At 43.4% G+C, this 18,481-nt stretch overlaps 1 protein-coding gene across 1 annotated transcript in view; it reads right to left on the bottom strand.

Moving 5' to 3' along the window:
• Positions 1–18,481, bottom strand: part of CFAP99 (cilia and flagella associated protein 99) — a 162,205-nt gene that overhangs the window by 32,657 nt on the left and 111,067 nt on the right. Inside the window, exons 12-14 of the mRNA XM_077477913.1 lie at positions 13,441–13,582; positions 11,881–12,032; positions 11,072–11,277 (exon numbers count right to left, since the gene is read on the bottom strand). Of these exons, the coding sequence (XP_077334039.1) occupies positions 11,072–11,277; positions 11,881–12,032; positions 13,441–13,582 (500 nt within the window). The remainder of the gene's footprint in view (positions 1–11,071; positions 11,278–11,880; positions 12,033–13,440; positions 13,583–18,481) is intronic.

Raw genomic sequence — 18,481 nt, 5'->3', positions numbered from 1 at the left:
CAGCTTGTATAACAGTGTAAATTTGCTGTCCCCTCAAAATAACTCAACACACAGCCAGTAATGTCTAAACCGCTGGCAACAAAAGCGAGTACAGGGCAGGTTCCACTCAGAACAGAACTCGCCATAGTTGACCAAAGAAGTTGAGTGTACATGCTCAGTGTCACATCCAGAGTCTTTGGGAAAAATACGTATGAGTGCTGCCAGCATTGCTGCAGAGATTGAAGGGGTGGGGGGTCAGCCTGTCAGTGCTCAGACCATACACCACACACTGCATCAAATTGGTCTGCAAGGCTGTCATCAAAGAAGGAAGCCTCTTCTAAAGCTGATGCACAAGAAAGCCTGCAAACAGTTTGTTGAAAGCAAGCAGACTAAGGACATGGATTACTGGAACCATGTCCCATGGTCTGATGAGACCAAGATAAACTTATTGGGTTCAGATGTTGTCAAGCGTGTGTGGTGGCAACCAGGTGAGGAGTACAAAGACAAGCAGACTAAGGACATGGATTACTGGAACCATGTCCCATGGTCTGATGAGACCAAGATAAACTTATTTGGTTCAGATGTTGTCAAGCGTGTGTGGTGGCAACCAGGTGAGGAGTACAAAGACAAGTGTGTCTTGCCTACAGTCAAGCATGGCGGTGGGTGTGTCATGGTCTCAGGCTGCATGAGTTCTGCAGGCACTGGGGAGCTACAGTTCATTGAGGAAACCATGGGCGTAGCATAAGGGGTTGCAAGGGTCACAATCGCAACCCCGCCCCTAGCTCCAGGGGGCCTGTTGGAATTAAACATGAATTAATATCACATTTCTGGATTTTATACATATGTTTACTATTGCCAAGCTCAGCCAGGCTGCCATAGTTTCACTCTCTGTAGGACTGACATATGGTCCCAACATTGGAATGTAGTCAGTTAAGCCTAGCTCTGCATGACAATGCTGACTCCGAGCTGTCTATGAGAGTTCCTGCTATACTTAGGAACTTCAAAGAGAACCTAACTGACAGAGATGATTAATGAGTTGAGACACAGGAGATCAAACCCAAGGTTTGAACCCAGTTGGATTAATCGCAATTCATGGAAAGACATTGCCCCTAGAGGCCAATTATGGCAAGACGGTCAGAAGTATAACCTGTGGAGGAGACGCCCCAGAGATACTGTGATTCGCCCAAAAGCAGAGTTGGGCAGGCAATGGGAATGCGGTTTGGATGGTGTGTGATTGTAAAAAAGGATTGTTACAGAGAGCTCTGTCTCCCTGTTCGCTGCAAAGCCTGCCATGAGGTTGTCATCTGCTAACCTGATGACTAGGCCATCTTGAGGCCTTGCTCTGACTGTTGGCTCAGGCCTAATCCATGTGGCCTAGACTCCTTTTTATCATCCAGAACCAGCAGATGAAACCATGTGTGATAAGTATCTTTGATATTTCATTGTTGTTCTATGCTCTGTATATATACTGTGTTGTGTAGTGTGTGATGTTAGTACATTCCTATTTTCTTGGGAAATAAATGTAACTTGTTTACTAAGCAGAGGTGCTTGTTCTATCGTTGTGCTCATCAGACTTTTAATAGGCCAACTAATCTATAGGGACTAGACAAATTAATACACAGATATAATAGTAATTATTATATCGCATTCTTCAGGGCCCCTGCAGCCTCCCTGTTATATTATCATAAACTCCACAAAGTCCATCTCCAATCTGCCCTAGGACCCCACAGCCACGTTCCAATACTGGGCTTCCACTTTGCCTTCCACAGTCCACACCTCTCTGTTCTCATTGCCTGGGGAGAAGCTGTGAGCCTTTTCCTGAATGGAGAGGAGCACGGGGTGAGAACAGCCCAAGATGGGGAAGTGTCTGTGCTGTGTGCTGGCAACATGGAATGGTAACTGAGCTCAGAGAATTAAGAGGAGAAGAGTGCCGTCCTGTAGCCATGATGGGACGGATGTTACTGGTGAGGTAAGAGACCGCTCAGTGTCTCCTAGTCACCAGCTGGGATTCTTTGTACCTCACCCGGAGATGTCTGCTTACCCCACTTCCCAGACAACTGGGGAAAAGACACACAAAAAGTCACCTGGGAGCCTGCCAACACGGACAAAGAAACCTTCAGAAATTGCTAAAACAAATCCCTTAACACCTCCTGAGGGGCTGCAGGCTCCAGATTTTGTGTCACATGGCTTTGCCCCCCCAGATCTAAGTTGGCCCCCCAAAGCCCTTTGACCATCCCCTCTGCCCTGGATGCTATGCCCGACTGCTGAGCTCCTTTCCCATTACGGCACTCTATACTGCTCCTCCTCCCCAGGGCTGAAATCGCATTTCTTTACAAAACAGCCAGCCAGCCACGATCTTCAAAGGGTGTATCTGCCTACTGCAACGTTCCGACCAGAGAATTTCACAGGTCAGAACGGCAACATTAAAGGCAGATATACCCTGTGAAGGCTGACAGACTGTGTGTAAAGGAATGTGACTCTGGCCTTTGTAGTGTGGGGGACAGGGCTGCTGATAGAAATCATGGGGCCCCGTACAGCCTACCTGATGGGGCCCCCTTTAGCCACATCCCTGGCCCCGCCCCTATACCGAGAGGCTAGGGTATACAGGCAGCACCCCCCACCAATTTAACACAACTAGAGGATGATCAAATGAAATGGAATCAGTATACAGAGGTTAACTTTTTCTGAGAGATATTAAAGGAACACTCTAACCACAATGACCACTTCAGTGATTTTAAGTGATCAAAGGTGGTAGGAGTCAGTATGTGGGATGGCATATGAATATACCAAGGTGGTATAATGATTGGCTTCTAACACGGAGGGCTACACATAGATCAAAATTTGTCCGATTACTGCTAAACTGAATTTTGATGTGTGTGTACCCAGCTTTACCCAATTTTTTGCTTTAGCTGGCTTCTTCCAGCGCTGAATGGTTCCCTACAGCGCTTGTGTATGTTTTACTGACTATGGTGTCCTTTTATGAAGCAGTGAAATCTATTCACTACTTCATTCTCCGGCATTCACAGAGGAGATCTTTCTCCTCTGTATGTCAGTTTATAAAGCGGAGTAGATCGATTCACACTTGGAGGAGTGAAGCGATCTACAAACGCTTCTAACACTGGAGAACGGCCCCTAATACTGGAATCTCGTGAGACTTTACAAGATTACAGTACTAGAAATTCACTGATACACAGAGATGTCAATTTATTAAGCAGTGATAAATTATCACAGCTCAATACACTGACACACGGTGTGATTAATGTTAGTAAAATAAAGAGTCCCCCTACATAATATATACATGTATACACACACAGACATTATATATATACAGTGGTGTGAAAAAGTGTTTGCCCCCTTCCTCATTTCCTGTTCCTTTGCATGTTTGTCACACTTAAGTGTTTCGGAACATCAAACCAATTTAAACAATAGTCAAGGACAACACAAGTAAACACAAAATGCAATTTGTAAATGAAGGTGTTTATTATTAAAGGTGAAAAAAAATCCAAACCATCATGGCCCTGTGTGAAAAAGTGATTGCCCCCTAAACCTAATAACTGGTTGGGCCACCCTTAGCAGCAACAACTGCAACCAAGCGTTTGCGATAACGTGCAATGAGGCTTTTACAGCGTCCTGGAGGAATTTTGGCCCACTCATCTTTGCAGAATTGTCCTAATTCAGTTACATTAGAGGGTTTTCGAGCATGAACGGCCTTTTTAAGGTCATACCACAACATCTCAATAGGATTCAGGTCAGGACTTTGGCTAGGCCACTTCAAAGTCTTCATTTTGTTTTTCTTCAGCCATCCGGTGGTGGACTTGCTGGTGTGTTTAGGATCATTGTCCTGCTGCAGAACCCAAGTTCGTTTTAGCTTGAGTACACGAACAGATGGTCGGACATTCTCCTTCAGGATCTCTTGGTAGACAGCAGAATTCATAGTTCCTTTTATCACGGCAAGTCTTCCAGGTCCTGAAGCAGCAAAACAGCCCCAGACCATCACACTACCACCACCATATTTTACGCTTGGTATAATGTTCTTTTTATGAAATGCAGTGTTCCTTCTACGCCAGATATACTTGGACACACACCTTCCAAAGAGTTCCACTTTTGTCTCATCGGTCCACAGAATGTTGTCCCAAAAGTCTTGGGGATCATCAAGATGTGTTGTGGAGAAATTGAGACGAGCTTTGATGTTCTTTTTGCTGAGCAGTGGTTTTCTCCTTGGAACTCTGCCATGCAGGCCATTTTTGCCCAGTCTTTTCCTGATGGTGGAGGCATGAACGCTGACCTCAACTGAGGCAAGTGAGGCCTGCAGTTCCTTGGACGTTGTTGTGGGGTCTTTTGTGACCTCTTGGATGAGTCGTCGCTGCGCTCTTGGGGTAATTTTGGGCGGCCGGCCACTCCTGGGAAGGTTCACCACTGTTCCATGTCTTCGCCATTTGTGGATAATGGCTCTCACTGTGGTTTGCTGGATTCCCAAAGCTTTGGAAATGGCTTTATAACCCTTTCCAGACTGATAGATCTCAATTACTTTCTTTCTCAATTGTTCCTGAATTTCTTTGGGTCTCGGCATGATGTGTAGCTTTTAAGGATCTTCTGGTGGACCTTACTGTGTCAAGCAGCTCCTATTTAAGTGATGCCTTGATTGTGAACAGGTGTGGCAATAATCAGGCCTGGGTGTGGCTAGAGAAATTGAACTCAGGTGTGGACAACCACAGTTACAGTATGTTTTAACAAGGGGGGCAACCACTTTTTCACACAGGGCCATGATGGTTTGGATTTTTTTTCACCTTTAATAATAAACACCTTCATTTACAAATTGCATTTTGTGTTTACTTGTGTTGTCCTTGACTATTGTTTAAATTGGTTTGATGTTCCGAAACACTTAAGTGTGACAAACATGCAAAGGAACAGGAAATGAGGAAGGGGGCAAACACTTTTTCACACCACTGTATATATATATATATGTATACACATACATATGACAGGGGGACATGGTTACAGTGTTGGGAGTCTGAACGAGGCATAAGGAAGTTAATCATCTTCCTCTTTCCTCCTCAGATCCCCCAGATTCTGTCTTTACTCCCCGATTCTCCACCTCTGAGTTGGTGAATCGGGGAGTGTGAATTCTGACACAGATCGCCAGTGAAGCGCTGAGATCGCAGCTTCATAAACTGGCCGTTTCTGTGTCATTCAATGAGTATTCTCAGTGTGTGGAGATAATCGGCGGGAGAACAAGTTCAAACATTTCTCCCCTGATTATCTCTGGTTCATAAACTGTTTATGGGCTGTGATCAGCGGCGATCCTCTGGATCACTGCTGATCACTGCTTCACAAACAGATACCTAAGCCCAGTTGCTCACACTTCAGCCCCTCTGCGATGTGATGAGGTTTGGTGGAGGAAGAGGGCTCTGCAGCTGGCTGGAGCATGGAAACAGGTAAGTGAAAGTGTCTATTCCCCCCCCCCCCCCCCACACACACACACACACACACACACACTGCAAGGTTGGACTTTATTTCATTTCCTGGAGATGGGCTGTATTATATATATGTATACACTTTCTTTGCTGTTAATACTCAACTTTATGAATATGTTAGGAATATACTGGGACTTTTCAGGTGCTATATAAATATATTCAACATACAACTATATTAAAAGAATGATTTTGTGAAATGCATCTGTGTGTAGTCCCTGAAAATTCCCATTATTTTCCTAACATATTCATGAATTTAGCTTTCACTTCCACCAGACCTGTCCTGCTGAGGTGCAGGGCAAGTTTACAGCACAGATTTGTACAGAGGCAGAAAGGGGATCACAGGAGAAGAATGCAATCTGTCACCTGTTATCTTGCCTTGAGGAGAGCTCAGATGTTCTGTCCTTCCCGAGAAGGGGGAGGGAGGCTCGGGTGCTGATAGGAATACAAGTCCCCTCTTCTCTTATCCATAGATCCCTGTGTTATCTGAGATCCAGGCTCCTGGGGTGATGCTCTCCTCCTCCCTTGGTCAGCCCTGTGCAGTCAGACTTTTTTCTTTTTTTTTTTATTATTCTAAATGCTGTTAAGATTGCTCGGGCCCCCCCTACTGGCTGGGCCCGGTACAACAGGGTCAGCTGTACTGGCTTATCAGCGGCCCTGGTGGGGGAGAGGAGCTGTATACAGTGCTGGGATGGGAAAGGAGCTCTGTCAAGTGACCTGCTAGGGTTTCCTGTCCTCTGATTCTCCAGTGGTGATCCCTGTCCTCTAATGTAAGGAGGAAATCTGGGAACTTAAAACTCTTAAGCCACTTTGAGTATCTTGGCATGTGGTGGGTGTATCTGCAAACATGGTGGAAGTGTGGGGGGGGGGCATGTCAACTTTTGCATCTTGCATCAGGGCCCATAAGCTTCAAGCTACGCCTCTGGAGGGAACTATGAATGCCACCATGTACTGTGACATACTGAAGCAGAGCATGATCCCCTCCCTTTGGAGACTGGGCCACAGAGCAGTATTCCAACATGATAAAGACCCCAAACACACCTTCAAGACAACCACTGCCTTGCTAAAGAAGCTGAGGGTAAAGGTGATGGACTGGCCAAGCATGTCTCCAGACCTAAACCCTATTGAGCATCTGTGGAGCATCCTCAAACAGAAGGTGGAGGAGCGCAAGGTCTCCAACATCCACCAGCTCTGTGATGTCGTCATGGATAAGTTGAAGAGGACTCCAGTGGCAACCTGTAAAGCTCTGGTGAACTCCATGCTCAAGAGGGTTAAGGCAGTGCTGGAAAATAATAGTGACCACACAAAATATTGACACTTTGGGCCCAATTTGGACATTTTCACTTAGGGGTGTACTAACTTTTGTTTCCAGAGGTTTAGACATTAATGGCTGTGTGTTGAGCTATTTTGAGGGGACAGCAAATTTACACTGTTTTATACAAGCTGTACACTCACTACATTGTAGCAAAGTGTCATTTCTTCAATGTTGTCGCATTAAAAGGTATATAAAATATTTACAAAAATGTGAGGACATGTGAGACAACAACAAATACTCAGGATAGATTATTTTGCGCATATTACCTTGGTTAGAAGACACAGTCACTTTAGAAGCCCTCGGTATGGACCCAAAGAAGGGCAGGGAGAGATTGGAGTGTGTGAATGGATGATTGAGAGTATGAGGGCACGTTACATATATTTAGATGTAACGCAGGAAGGGGAAGATCCACAAAGTTATGATTTTTTGATATTGCACCTGAACATAAGAAATATGGAAACTCACTTTAAGTCAGAAATAGGAGGAATAAAGTTAGGATTAATTGTAAAGGAGAAGCAGAAAAAGAGAGAAAAATGACAGTTACTAGAGAAAGGAGAGAAAAGTTCCTGAGGCAAACCAGAAGGCTAAAGATATGTTCTTGGAATGTTCGGGGGATGTGGGATCCGTCTAAAAAATTAGCAATTTTTTTCTATGGCCGATATAAGGTCAAAATACTCTGCTTGCAGGAAACACACCTCGAGAAAGATACAATTTGAACTTTGAAGGGCAGGAACTACCAGGTACAATACCACTCTGTTCACACCTCTATTTGAGGGGGGTGAGTATTTTGGTAGATTCGGGGGTGGCTTTCTCCTGTAGGCAGAGTAAGTTAGATGAGTATGGACGATACGTTTTTCTTTTTCTGCTCAGTAGGGGACAGGGTTTGCGTACTGGCTAACGTTAATACCCCCCCCCCCCCCCCCCGATACGTTTTTCTTTTTCTGCTCAGTAGGGGACAGGGTTTGTGTACTGGCTAACGTTAATACCCCCCCCCCCCCCGATACGTTTTTCTTTTTCTGCTCAGTAGGGGACAGGGTTTGCGTACTGGCTAACGTTAATACCCCCCCCCCCCCCCGATACGTTTTTCTTTTTCTGCTCAGTAGGGGACAGGGTTTGCGTACTGGCTAACGTTTTTAAACCCCCCCCCCGCCATTTGGCACAGAGATTCTGAATGAATTAAGTTCATCATGGACAAGCCAGAAGTACCTGTTATAGTGGCAGGAGATTTTAATATGACCACGGACAAGGAGTCTGGACAGGTTTCCACCTGGAGCACTGCTGGGCATTATACCTAGCATCCTGCTCCTCCAATTTTGTGGGGGGACAGGATTGGTGGATATTTGGAGGAAGTGGAATCTGGAGGCATGACAGTATTCCTGTTACTCTAATGCCGCGTACACATGTGCGCAATGTCCGACAGAAAAAGTCAGACAGACCAAAAACGATGCATGCTCTGAAGCAAGTATGAGACAGAAGGCTACTGGCCATTGAACTTCCTTTTTCTAGTCCAGTCGTACATGCTGTACGTCACTGTGTTCTTAACGATCGGACTTTGGTGTGATCGTGTGTACGCAGGACAGTTTCAGCGGAACTCCGTCGGAAAAACCTTTGGAGTTTATTCTGACGGGAAAAACCGGTTGTGTGTACGCCACGTTAGACACACTCCACATTATTCAGAATCAACCTTGTGAAGAGGCTTTGAATATGATAGAGGAGGTAGATTATGAATCGAGAGGTCTTTCAGACCACTCATCTGCGTTTTTTTTTTTTCAATAAAAATAGTTATAGTAGGAGTGAATAGAAAATAAACCCCTTTTGGCTGGAGCTGATGGAGGATTCAGAAAAAATAGCAGCCAGCCTAGAGGAGTTTGTAAAAGTAAAATGTGGAGTCAGCTCCATTGGGAGTGATCTGGGATACCCTGAAGGCGTTACTTTGGGGCGTGCTGATACTGCAAATCTCATATATAAAGAAACAAACAAGGGCAAAAGAGATCATCAATGGGGAGAGAATGAGAGTAGTGGAAGCACTGTACGTGTGGAGCTGGCGCTAGAAAGGAATAGGGAATGGTCGGACAAACAGGAAGAATATAAGAAACTGTCTGGATGAAAGCAGAAAATAAGAGGCTATTTCAAAAACAAAGCTTTTTTTGGGGAGGGAGAATGAGTGGGACAAATCCTGGTCCTAATAAAGCAAAATGCACCTTCATCTATCATACAGGCCATTTTGGTCAATGGGGGCAGAATCACCAGCTCTGTATCGGAAATAGCGAATGCATTTAAAAATGATTCCGAAAACTTGTACAGTACATCACAGGCAAATGTAGAGGGTGGGATTTTTTTAAAAGGTTTAGGATCCCGTCATTCTCAAAAGAGGATAGATATAGGGACTGGAGGCCCCAATAACAATAGAAGAGCTACAAAGTGCAACAGCAGCCATGGAAAACCAGAAAGCCCCAGGACTAGATGGCCTGGAAATAGAAATATAAAAGCGGTATGGAGGCATATTGCTTCCAAAACTACTGGAAGTACTCAATTGGGTGGCCGGGAAGGGTAAACTACCTCCATCTATGACAGAAGCAACAATTATTGTATTGACAAAGGAGGGGAAAAATCAACTTGAAGTAGTATCTTATAGGCCAATATCCCTTTTATGTTTTAGACGTAATAGATAGAGCTGCAAGTGTGAATATAAGGCAGGCATATTTAAACCTCCAGTTACCAACGGAAAATGGGACAAGGGCTATCTTGTCACTGGAGGTGGTTAAGGCCTCGAATGGAACTATCTCTGTCAAGTATTAGAGGAATTTAAATTTGGCCCTAATTTTGTTAAATGGATTAGAATATTATATGAGGCACCTAGGGCCAAGGTGAGAATAAATGGAGAGTGCTCTGAGTGGTTCCAGTTGGCGAGGGGGGTGAGACAGGGGTGCCCATTATCACCCCTGCTCTTCGCCCTCGCAATAGAGCCACTGGCCATTGCTTTAAGATCCTCCCCGAACATACAGGGATTCAGGAGGGCAATGGGAGAAGAGAAGGTTGCGTTATATGCGGACATCGTGTTGCTGTTTCTGGGGGATATGCAGAAGGTTTGGAGCCATCTTTCTCTCTCGGTGGCTGGCCGTTATAATTTAAAGGGATTGGATGCCACAGATTTTGTACCTGTTCCAAAGCACTGGTTCAAAAAAAATTGATTAGTATTTTTAGAGAGCTGATTTGAAAAAACAGTTCCACCTGCAAATGTTGCAGCTACTGAGAGGGCAAGGAGGGCTAGAATTACCACACCGACAAATTATTTTGATATACAGCCCATCCTCCTGTTTGTTTCTGCCAGGAATTTCTGATGCTCATACATCAGTACCATGTGAAAAAGCCCTAAGAAAGGTGATTACCACTGGCTTAGAAACAACTGTTGGTTGTTTACAATAGAGGACTAGAAGGTTACCAAGATCTGTTCTCATAGAAAAAAAAAACATGATTTCAATACCTGTGTTATGAAGCTAAACATGATTTTAAAATGTCTCAACAATGCTTAAAGATACAGAGATACTGTTTGTTTAGAACATGTAAATACGTTAGCATGCATCATCTGTCAGGTCTACTTTGCAGAATGCTAAATAGCTCTTGATGCAAACCTGTGGCTTGCCCTGTGCAAAAAAAAAAAAAGCCAAGCACATTGGAAGAGTCACCGCCATGCCTCTACCTTGTCCAATCAGAGAATGCTTTGTATTCACTCAACAGATGCAAAGCATTCTCTGAATGGCTCTGGCGTGAAGCAGCTGACCTCCTGGGTTCAGAATTTAGCAGCAGCCACTCAGTATGGAACCTGCAAGCTAGTGGAGATCACTGGAGTAGCAGTGTCTTCTTCACTGATATGCAGTATCCATACCTGGAATTCCACCTTGCTCCAACACAGGAAACTTCCTGTTTCGGTGTTGCTTATCTTTCCAGTACAGACTTAAAAACAGAAGGGGAAATCCAGTTTACAATGGGCTTGGCTCTTTTGCACAAATCTCATAGAAAGCCCAAGCCTTTTATCCAACATTTCCTATATATAAATTAAAGTTTTGAAGTGAAGGTGTAAACTTCTTCTAAGATCTAAGAAGAACTACAAAGCATGGTTCGGCTTGATTGCACCGAATGTCCTGAAAAAAATGATTTCCAAAAAAACGTGAAGACTTGCACCCTATGAGGTCAATATTAAAAGGCTGGTTGCCTGCATTTTTCAAGCCCTGGGTATATGAATCAGACATGTTTAGCATAACCACTATTATATCCCTTTGAAGAAAGGTCAATACATTGCACTAACTTGAGAAGAGCTGCTTTGCCCATAGCTGCCCTGTGCAGTGAGATCTGCTCCAAGGTGTCCAGAAGCATCTGTTGTTTGGTCTGCTTCTCCTCCAGTATCTGATCCCTTTTTTCCTCTTCTGCTTTCCTCTCAGCCTCCTTCAGCAGGGACAGTCGTTCATGGAGCTCCGCTATAGACATCTCACAGTTCAGCCCATGTGCTGCAGTCTAAAAGGGATGGAAGACTGATATAATTAATCCTTTAGCAGCACAATATGTGGGAATGATTCTTGTTGGTTGTATATTATTGTTGTTATGTGTTTATTGCTAGGGGCTATAGCTGCCGCTAGCGATAATTCTAAGTAAATCTGGCAGGTTGTACCCAAGTGGCTCGATCAAGAAACTTGGTACATTCAGCCTGCCCATACATAGTTTAAATCTCAATCAGTTCCTCCTGAACTGGCCAAGATTCAAACCATCTATGGCTGGCGTTGCCATCTATGAGGTGGGGGGTACTAAATACCATGGATAAGGCAGATGACAATGGCTGGAGGTGCTGGGATGATGGTTATTCAGAGATGAATGGGAGTAAAGAGAAAAAGGGGTAATGCATTCTTCAACAAGTGAGTTTTGGGGGACTGTTTACATGTGTGAAAGTCTGATTAGGAAAGAGTGATCGAAAGGATGGGGGTAGCTCTAGGAAAATCTCAGAGTTGTAGAACATACCACATTTGCAACATATTATAAGTTTTAAAAAAAAACTGACCATCACAGTATATGAGGTCACAGAGAAAATCGTTTGATGCCAAGATGTTGTTCTCACTTACTCACCTCTGTTAAATCTACGAACTTGTGTCTGATGATCGGCACGGACTCCATGGCTCGAATCTCACGTATCAACTCAAATTTCTTCTTCAGTTCCTCTTCAGCATCCTCCAGAGCTTGTCGTAACAGCTCCCGGCTCTCCTCTGTCACCTCTTGCACTGAAAATAAGGTATAAATGGTTTGTAAATGTAACTACTTTTCTTTCTTAAAGTGGTGTTCCAGAAAAAAAAAATATTCAAAACCAGCAGCTACATATACTGCAGCTGCTTGCTTTTAATAAAATGACACTTACCTGTCCTGCAGTCCCTCCATGTCGGCACCGCAGCTGATGTTTCCATCAGCTGTCGGGTGCTGCCACCACCATTGCGGGTAAGGGAACCCGGCAGTGTAGCCTTTTGACTTCATGCCGGGAACACTACTGCGTATGCGCGAAGCCCCGCTCCTCTCTCCTATTAGACCAGCGGCCGAGGGAGGAGGGAGCCCCGCGGTGACGTCACGGCCGCATCACGGCTGCGGCCGGACTCCCGGAAGTGGGAAAGGATACCTGTCAAAGACAGGTATCCTGTCCCCCCCCCCCCCCCCCGAAAGGTGGCAATTGTGACACCAGAGGGGGGGAGGAATCCGATGAGCGGAAGTTCCACTTTAGGGTGGAACTCCGCTTTAAGCCTTACACTAGCAACATCATGGTTTCCTTATCTTGCTCTGATGGATGCTAATAAGCTAAAACATCTGTATGCACGTAAGATAGACATTTCGACATTTAGGTTGCATCTATGCTATAAACCATAATTTCTGAACACAGCTGACCACACAAGTATAACAGAATTATTTCTCAACTGGCTCCACTCACTGTGCTGAATAAAGTCAGTTCCTTGCATTTTTAATTTTTAAAAAGTGTCAGAAGTTGATTTTTGGCACAGTTGAACATTTTATATCTTTCCCAAGATAACGCTAGTGCATTAGCTAATGGGCCTGCATGTTAGTATCACTATGGTTAAAATAAAATGTTGTTCAGTATTCAGATAATTAAACTAGAGTCACATTGGCTTGAACATCTCATGGAGATGATCCAGTAAGGCTCTTGCTGTAGCTATTGTCAGGATATCTAACTTGTAGTGGGTCCACTGCCAGATACAAAAACATCATCCCCCAGCTGACCTGTGGGTAAATGTGCTGACTGGACAGATCAGACTTCTGATCTCAAGGACCCCACTGGTATCAGTAATTTTAAAATAATAGTTATCTACATCAGAGCTAGTGGGAAACGGCATGTAGTCAAAAAAAGGTCTTGTATTGCACCAGGCTAGCTTGGAAATTACATACATGAATGCCAAGTCATAAAGTCTAGTTTATATAAATGATTCCCACTGTGGTGACAGTTAAGTGATTTAAATATTATATGAATGTTGACAGATTAAAACACCAATCCGTGGTGAATTAATAGAGCTATAACGATTGCGTGTGGCACAAAAGGCTACCATCCTTCAGCACTGAAACTTCAGGTTTGGAAGGTCTTCGCCTTTAACCGCCAACGTTTTTTGGCCAGCTTTAATCTATATACCATACCTATTCTTTGCTTGTATTTCTGGAGTTTCAGGCGGGCTTGTTTGGTATTTTTGCGCCCCTCGGACACTTGTTCTACCAGATCTCTCATATCTCTCTCTTCCTGTAGGCGTTTCTCTGCATACTGGCGCATCAGCTTTTGTGCCTATACAACAAAGGCATAAGTAGAAGACCATGAACAATCCTGCAACACAGTGCTTCATGGGAGTGCTATTTAGTACAGTCATAAGGATTTTCAATTGTGGGTACATTGGAAACTCCAGCCATGATTCAGCACTAAGCATAGGAGTTAAATCTATTGGCGCTTGGCCTTGCGATTTTACTACACAGCACTCAGTAAGGCCCCATTTACACCTGAGTGTTTTGTAGCTCAAAGCTCCAAACCGTTCAGAGAGAAAACATGTAATTCTTCTCTAAGGAGCTGGTTCCCATCTCCAATGAAGCCAAACACTTGAAGCTGAAAAAAGTTTTTTTGTAGCTCGATTCGGGAAGGTTGCTGCATTTTTTAATCTCTGCTGACAACAAGAGTGAGTCAATGGTTAGGAAGCTGGCGGCTGCCGGATCCTTTAAATGTCAAAGTCCATGAACACTTTAAAAATGCTGTGCAAATTTGTGCAAAAACACTCAAAAACACGTGACTAAACACTCCAAAAAATGCTCAAAAGCACAACGCTTAGGTGTGATAGCAGACTTATGCCCTGTACACATGGGTCGGACTTTCCCACGGAAAATGTGTGATCGGATCGCATTGTCGGAAAATCCGATCGTGTGTGGGCTCCATCTGACTTTTTCCGTCACACAAAGTTTGAGAGCTGGATCTAAAATTTTCCGACAACAAGATCCAATCGTTTAAATTATGATCATGTGTAAACAATTCCGACGGACAAAGTGCCATGCATGCTCAGAATAAATTACGAGACGAAAGCTATTAGCTACTGCATTCTTTATAGTCCCGTCATACGTGGTTTACTTCACCTCGTTCTGAACGATCGGATTTTCCGACAACTTTGTGCGACCGTGTGTATGCAAGACAAGTTTGGGCCAAAATCCGGAGGAAAAAATCAGATGGATTTTGTTGTCGGAATTTCCGACCGTGTGTACAGGGCAGAGTGATTTGGAGCATAGAGCTAAAGTAGGACTAATCTCTAGAAAAGAAAGCAAGCTTTTTGGCAAAAAAAAATTCCTCTCTCTTTCTCCTAATTTTTTCCCTGTAAACTGTCTGCAGCACATTTCAGTGTACACTGCTGGCCCATTCATGGTATTTGTAAGATGCCAAGAATAACGCCAGTTGCTGGGACAATGTAACTCCAGCATACTTTATCAATGGCCACTCAATGACTGAAGTGAGAGGACATTGGGCTGTAAAAAGTACTGGAGAATATGGCAGTGGCGGTAGATGAAGCAGAGATGGGGAGCTTGGAGATGTCAGCCCTATAGGAGGGCAAATCCAGCTAAGTCTGCCATAATGTTGCCTATAAGCTATACATACATGTGCATCATGGCAAATGCTGCCAACCCTCAATCAACCTACAATTCCACTTTAAAGAATTAAAGCATTTTTATTACACTTTTTTACAGCATTAGGATTTACCGTGAACTTCAGAGGCCATCTTAGAGCAGGGCAAAAGATCAATGAAATAATGATCTATTGTTTTCTGATAACATGGAGCAGTTGATCATTATTATACAGTAAGTTATCTATTGCTGCAGAGGTGCATTAGGGGAATGGATAAGGTCACACCAAACTAATCACGCTCCGCATTAAGAAAAAAGTGTTAATTATGTAAAAAAAAAAGTATTAATTAAAACAAAAATTCATCTTTAAATTTAGCAGAATTGTTTTCCCCATGTTATGTAACATTAGAGCATGGGTAAAGAAAATGATCTCTATTTTTTTTTTTATTAAATCTAAATTCTAGGCAGATATAACAGACACAAATGAATGCAGCTCTGTATTCATTAATACACCATTAAAGCGAATAAAAAGGCAAAACTTTTTTTTCAAGTTCTTGCTGCTGCCTGTGTCCCCATTAGGTAGCTTTAGGCCTCGTCCACATGGGTATGCTATAATGTACTCCTGTGCAAGGGCCGGGTTTGCTCACCTAGGAATACACAGGTGTTCTGTGCATCCCTGTGCAGACAGTCCCATTTATTTAAACTGGTAAACAGCCTCTGCTCCCAATTTGACAGCCGTGTGGGTGCAAGGTTCATGGCCCCAAACTCCCACGCTGCACCCCAATTGAAATGAATAAAGCTCATTTCACGGGCATATGCTATAGTACGCCCATTTGAACAAGGCCTTACCTTTACAGTGTCTTGAAAAAGTATTCATAGCCCTTGACATTTTCCCCATTTTGTCATGTTACAACCAAAAACGTAAATGTAATTTATCGGGATTATATGTGCTAGACCAACACAAAGTGGCACATAATTGTGAAGTGGAAGGAAAATGATAAATGGTTTTCAAACTTTTTTACAAAAAAAAAAAAGTGTGGCGTGCATTTGCATTCAGCCCCCTTAACTGTGATACCCCTGACTAAAATCTAGTGGAACCAATTGCCTTCAGAAGTCACCTAATTTGTAAATAGAGTACACCGTGTGTGATTTAATCTCAGTATAAATACAGCTGTTCTGCAAAGCCCTCAGAGGTTTGTTAGAGAACCTTAGTGAACAAACTGCATCACAAAGGCCAAGGACCAGACAGATCAGGGATAAACTTGTGGAGAAGTTTAAAGCAGGGTTAGGTTAATATCCCAAGCTTTGAACATCTCACAGAGCTCTGTTCAATCTGTTATCCAAAATTGGAAAGAGTATGGCACAACTGTAAATCTACCAAGACATGGCCATCAACCTAAACTGACAGGCCGGGCAAGGAGAGCATCAATCAGAGAAGCAGCCAAGAGGCCCATGGTAACTCTGAAGGAGCTGCAGAGATCCACAGCTCAGATGGGAGAATCTGTCCACAGGACAACTATTAGTCATGCTCTCCACAAACTGGCTTTTATACAAGAGTGCCAAGAAGAAGAAATCCATTGTTGAAAGAAAGCCATAAGAAGTCCGGTTTGCAGTTTGCGGGAAGCCATGTGGGGGACACAGCAAACATGTGGAAGAAGGCGCTCTAGTCAGATGAGACCAAACGGGAATTTTTTTTCCTAAAAGCAAAATGTTGTGTGTGGCGGAAATCTAACACTGCACATCACTCTGAACACACTATCCTCATTGTGAAACATGGTGGTGGCAGCATCATGTTGTGGGGATGCTTTTATTCAGCAGGGACAGGGAAGCTGGTCAGAGTTGATGGGAAGATGGATGGAGCCAAATACAGGGCAATCTTAGAAGAAACCCTTTTAGAGTCTGCAAAACTTCTTGATGCTGGGGCAGAGGTTCACCTTCCAGCAGGACAACGATTCGAAACATACAGCCAGAGCTACAAAAGAAATTATTTAGATCAAAGCATATTTATGTGTAAGAATGGCCGAGTCAAAATCCAGACCTAAATCCAATTGAGAATCTGTGGCAAGACTTGAAAATTGCTGTTCACAGGCACTCTTTATCTAATCTGACAGAACTTGAGCTATTTTTCAAAGAATAATGGGCAAAGATTTCACTCTCTAGATGTGCAAAGAGGGTAGAGACATCCCCAAAAAGACTTGCAGCTGTAATTGCAGTGAAAGTGATTCTACAAAGTATTCGCTCAGGGGGGCTGAATACAAATGCTCCCCACACTTTTCACATATTTGTAAAAACATTTTGAAAACCATTTATCATTTTCCTCCCACTTCACAATTATGTGCCACTTTGTGTTGGTCTATCACATAAAATCCCAAAAAAAGACATTTACATTTTTGGCTGTAACATGACAAAATGTGGAAAATTTAAAGGGGTGTGAATACTTTTTCAAGGCACTGTATATCTGTACTGGTGACTATTGTCACTATGAAAGTGAGGTCAAATACAATCTTGTTATTAGTACAAGAAGAGAGGATAAATCTTTCAATGAGGACAGCTGTTTCAGTGACAGCTGTCTAATGCTGTGCACACACGACCGGACTTTTCGGCAGACTAGGTCCAACGGTCTTCCCGACGGACTTTCAGCGGAGTTCCGACGGACTTTCCATACGAACGGACTTGGCCACACACAAACGAACTAAGTCCATTCGAAAGTCAGTTTGTTTTAAACGCGATGACGTAAACGGGCCTAAACAAGGAAGTTTAATAGCCAGTAGCCAATAGCTTCCCTTGTATCATATTTGGTCCCTCGGACCAGCACACAGACGAACGTTTTTCCCGATTTTAGTCCATCGGAAATTGAGTCCGTTGGATAGATTTCAAACATTTTCTATTTCTAGGTCCGTCGGATTTATTTTTCGAAAAACTAACGGACTAGCCCACACACAATCGGATTGTCCGATGGGCTAACCCCTTCAGACCTAGTCTGCCGGAAAGTCCGGTCGTGTGTACGCGGCATTAGAGGGGAATTTTGCCTACATTGGGAGATTTCTTCTAAGCTCCTGTGGTGTATGTAAGTGTTTACAACTAAAGCTGTTATAGAGCATTACAGTAGATGTCCTATAAAAAAGATGTGCTGAATATCCCACAGAAGATAAATCCTGTTTACACAAGGGGGAAAGGATCCAGATCCTGAACTAGTTAAAAACAAGCCACTAGTCTGCGTATTTCTACCCTTACACATTTCCTGTAAGAGGTTTATTCTTTATGATAGCTGTGTGAATTATCAGTGGAGATATTACTGTATATTAACTGTGACATTCAGCCTTTGCGTTCTGTGCTTTACTATTGCGTTAATACTCTAATGAATTAAAAAACGGCAAATGAGATCTGTTGATGTAGTTTACGATCTCAGCATGACTATTATTTGTGATTATTTATTGTTGTCACAGATGGGATGAGGCTGTTTGTCTTAAGAACTAGAATGGGATTTGTAATGATTAATGCCACACATAGAGACAGGCAACAGAATACAGATTATTGAATCCCATCTACCTCAGAGCTATACAACAGTTCTGAATAATTACACGACTTT

Source organism: Lithobates pipiens, unplaced genomic scaffold (genome assembly GCF_037356315.1).
Source record: "Lithobates pipiens isolate NorthernLeopardFrog02 unplaced genomic scaffold, aLitPip1_a1.2 Scaffold_13, whole genome shotgun sequence".
NCBI lineage: Eukaryota > Metazoa > Chordata > Amphibia > Anura > Ranidae > Lithobates > Lithobates pipiens.
This window is presented reverse-complemented; position numbering and strand designations above follow the sequence as displayed.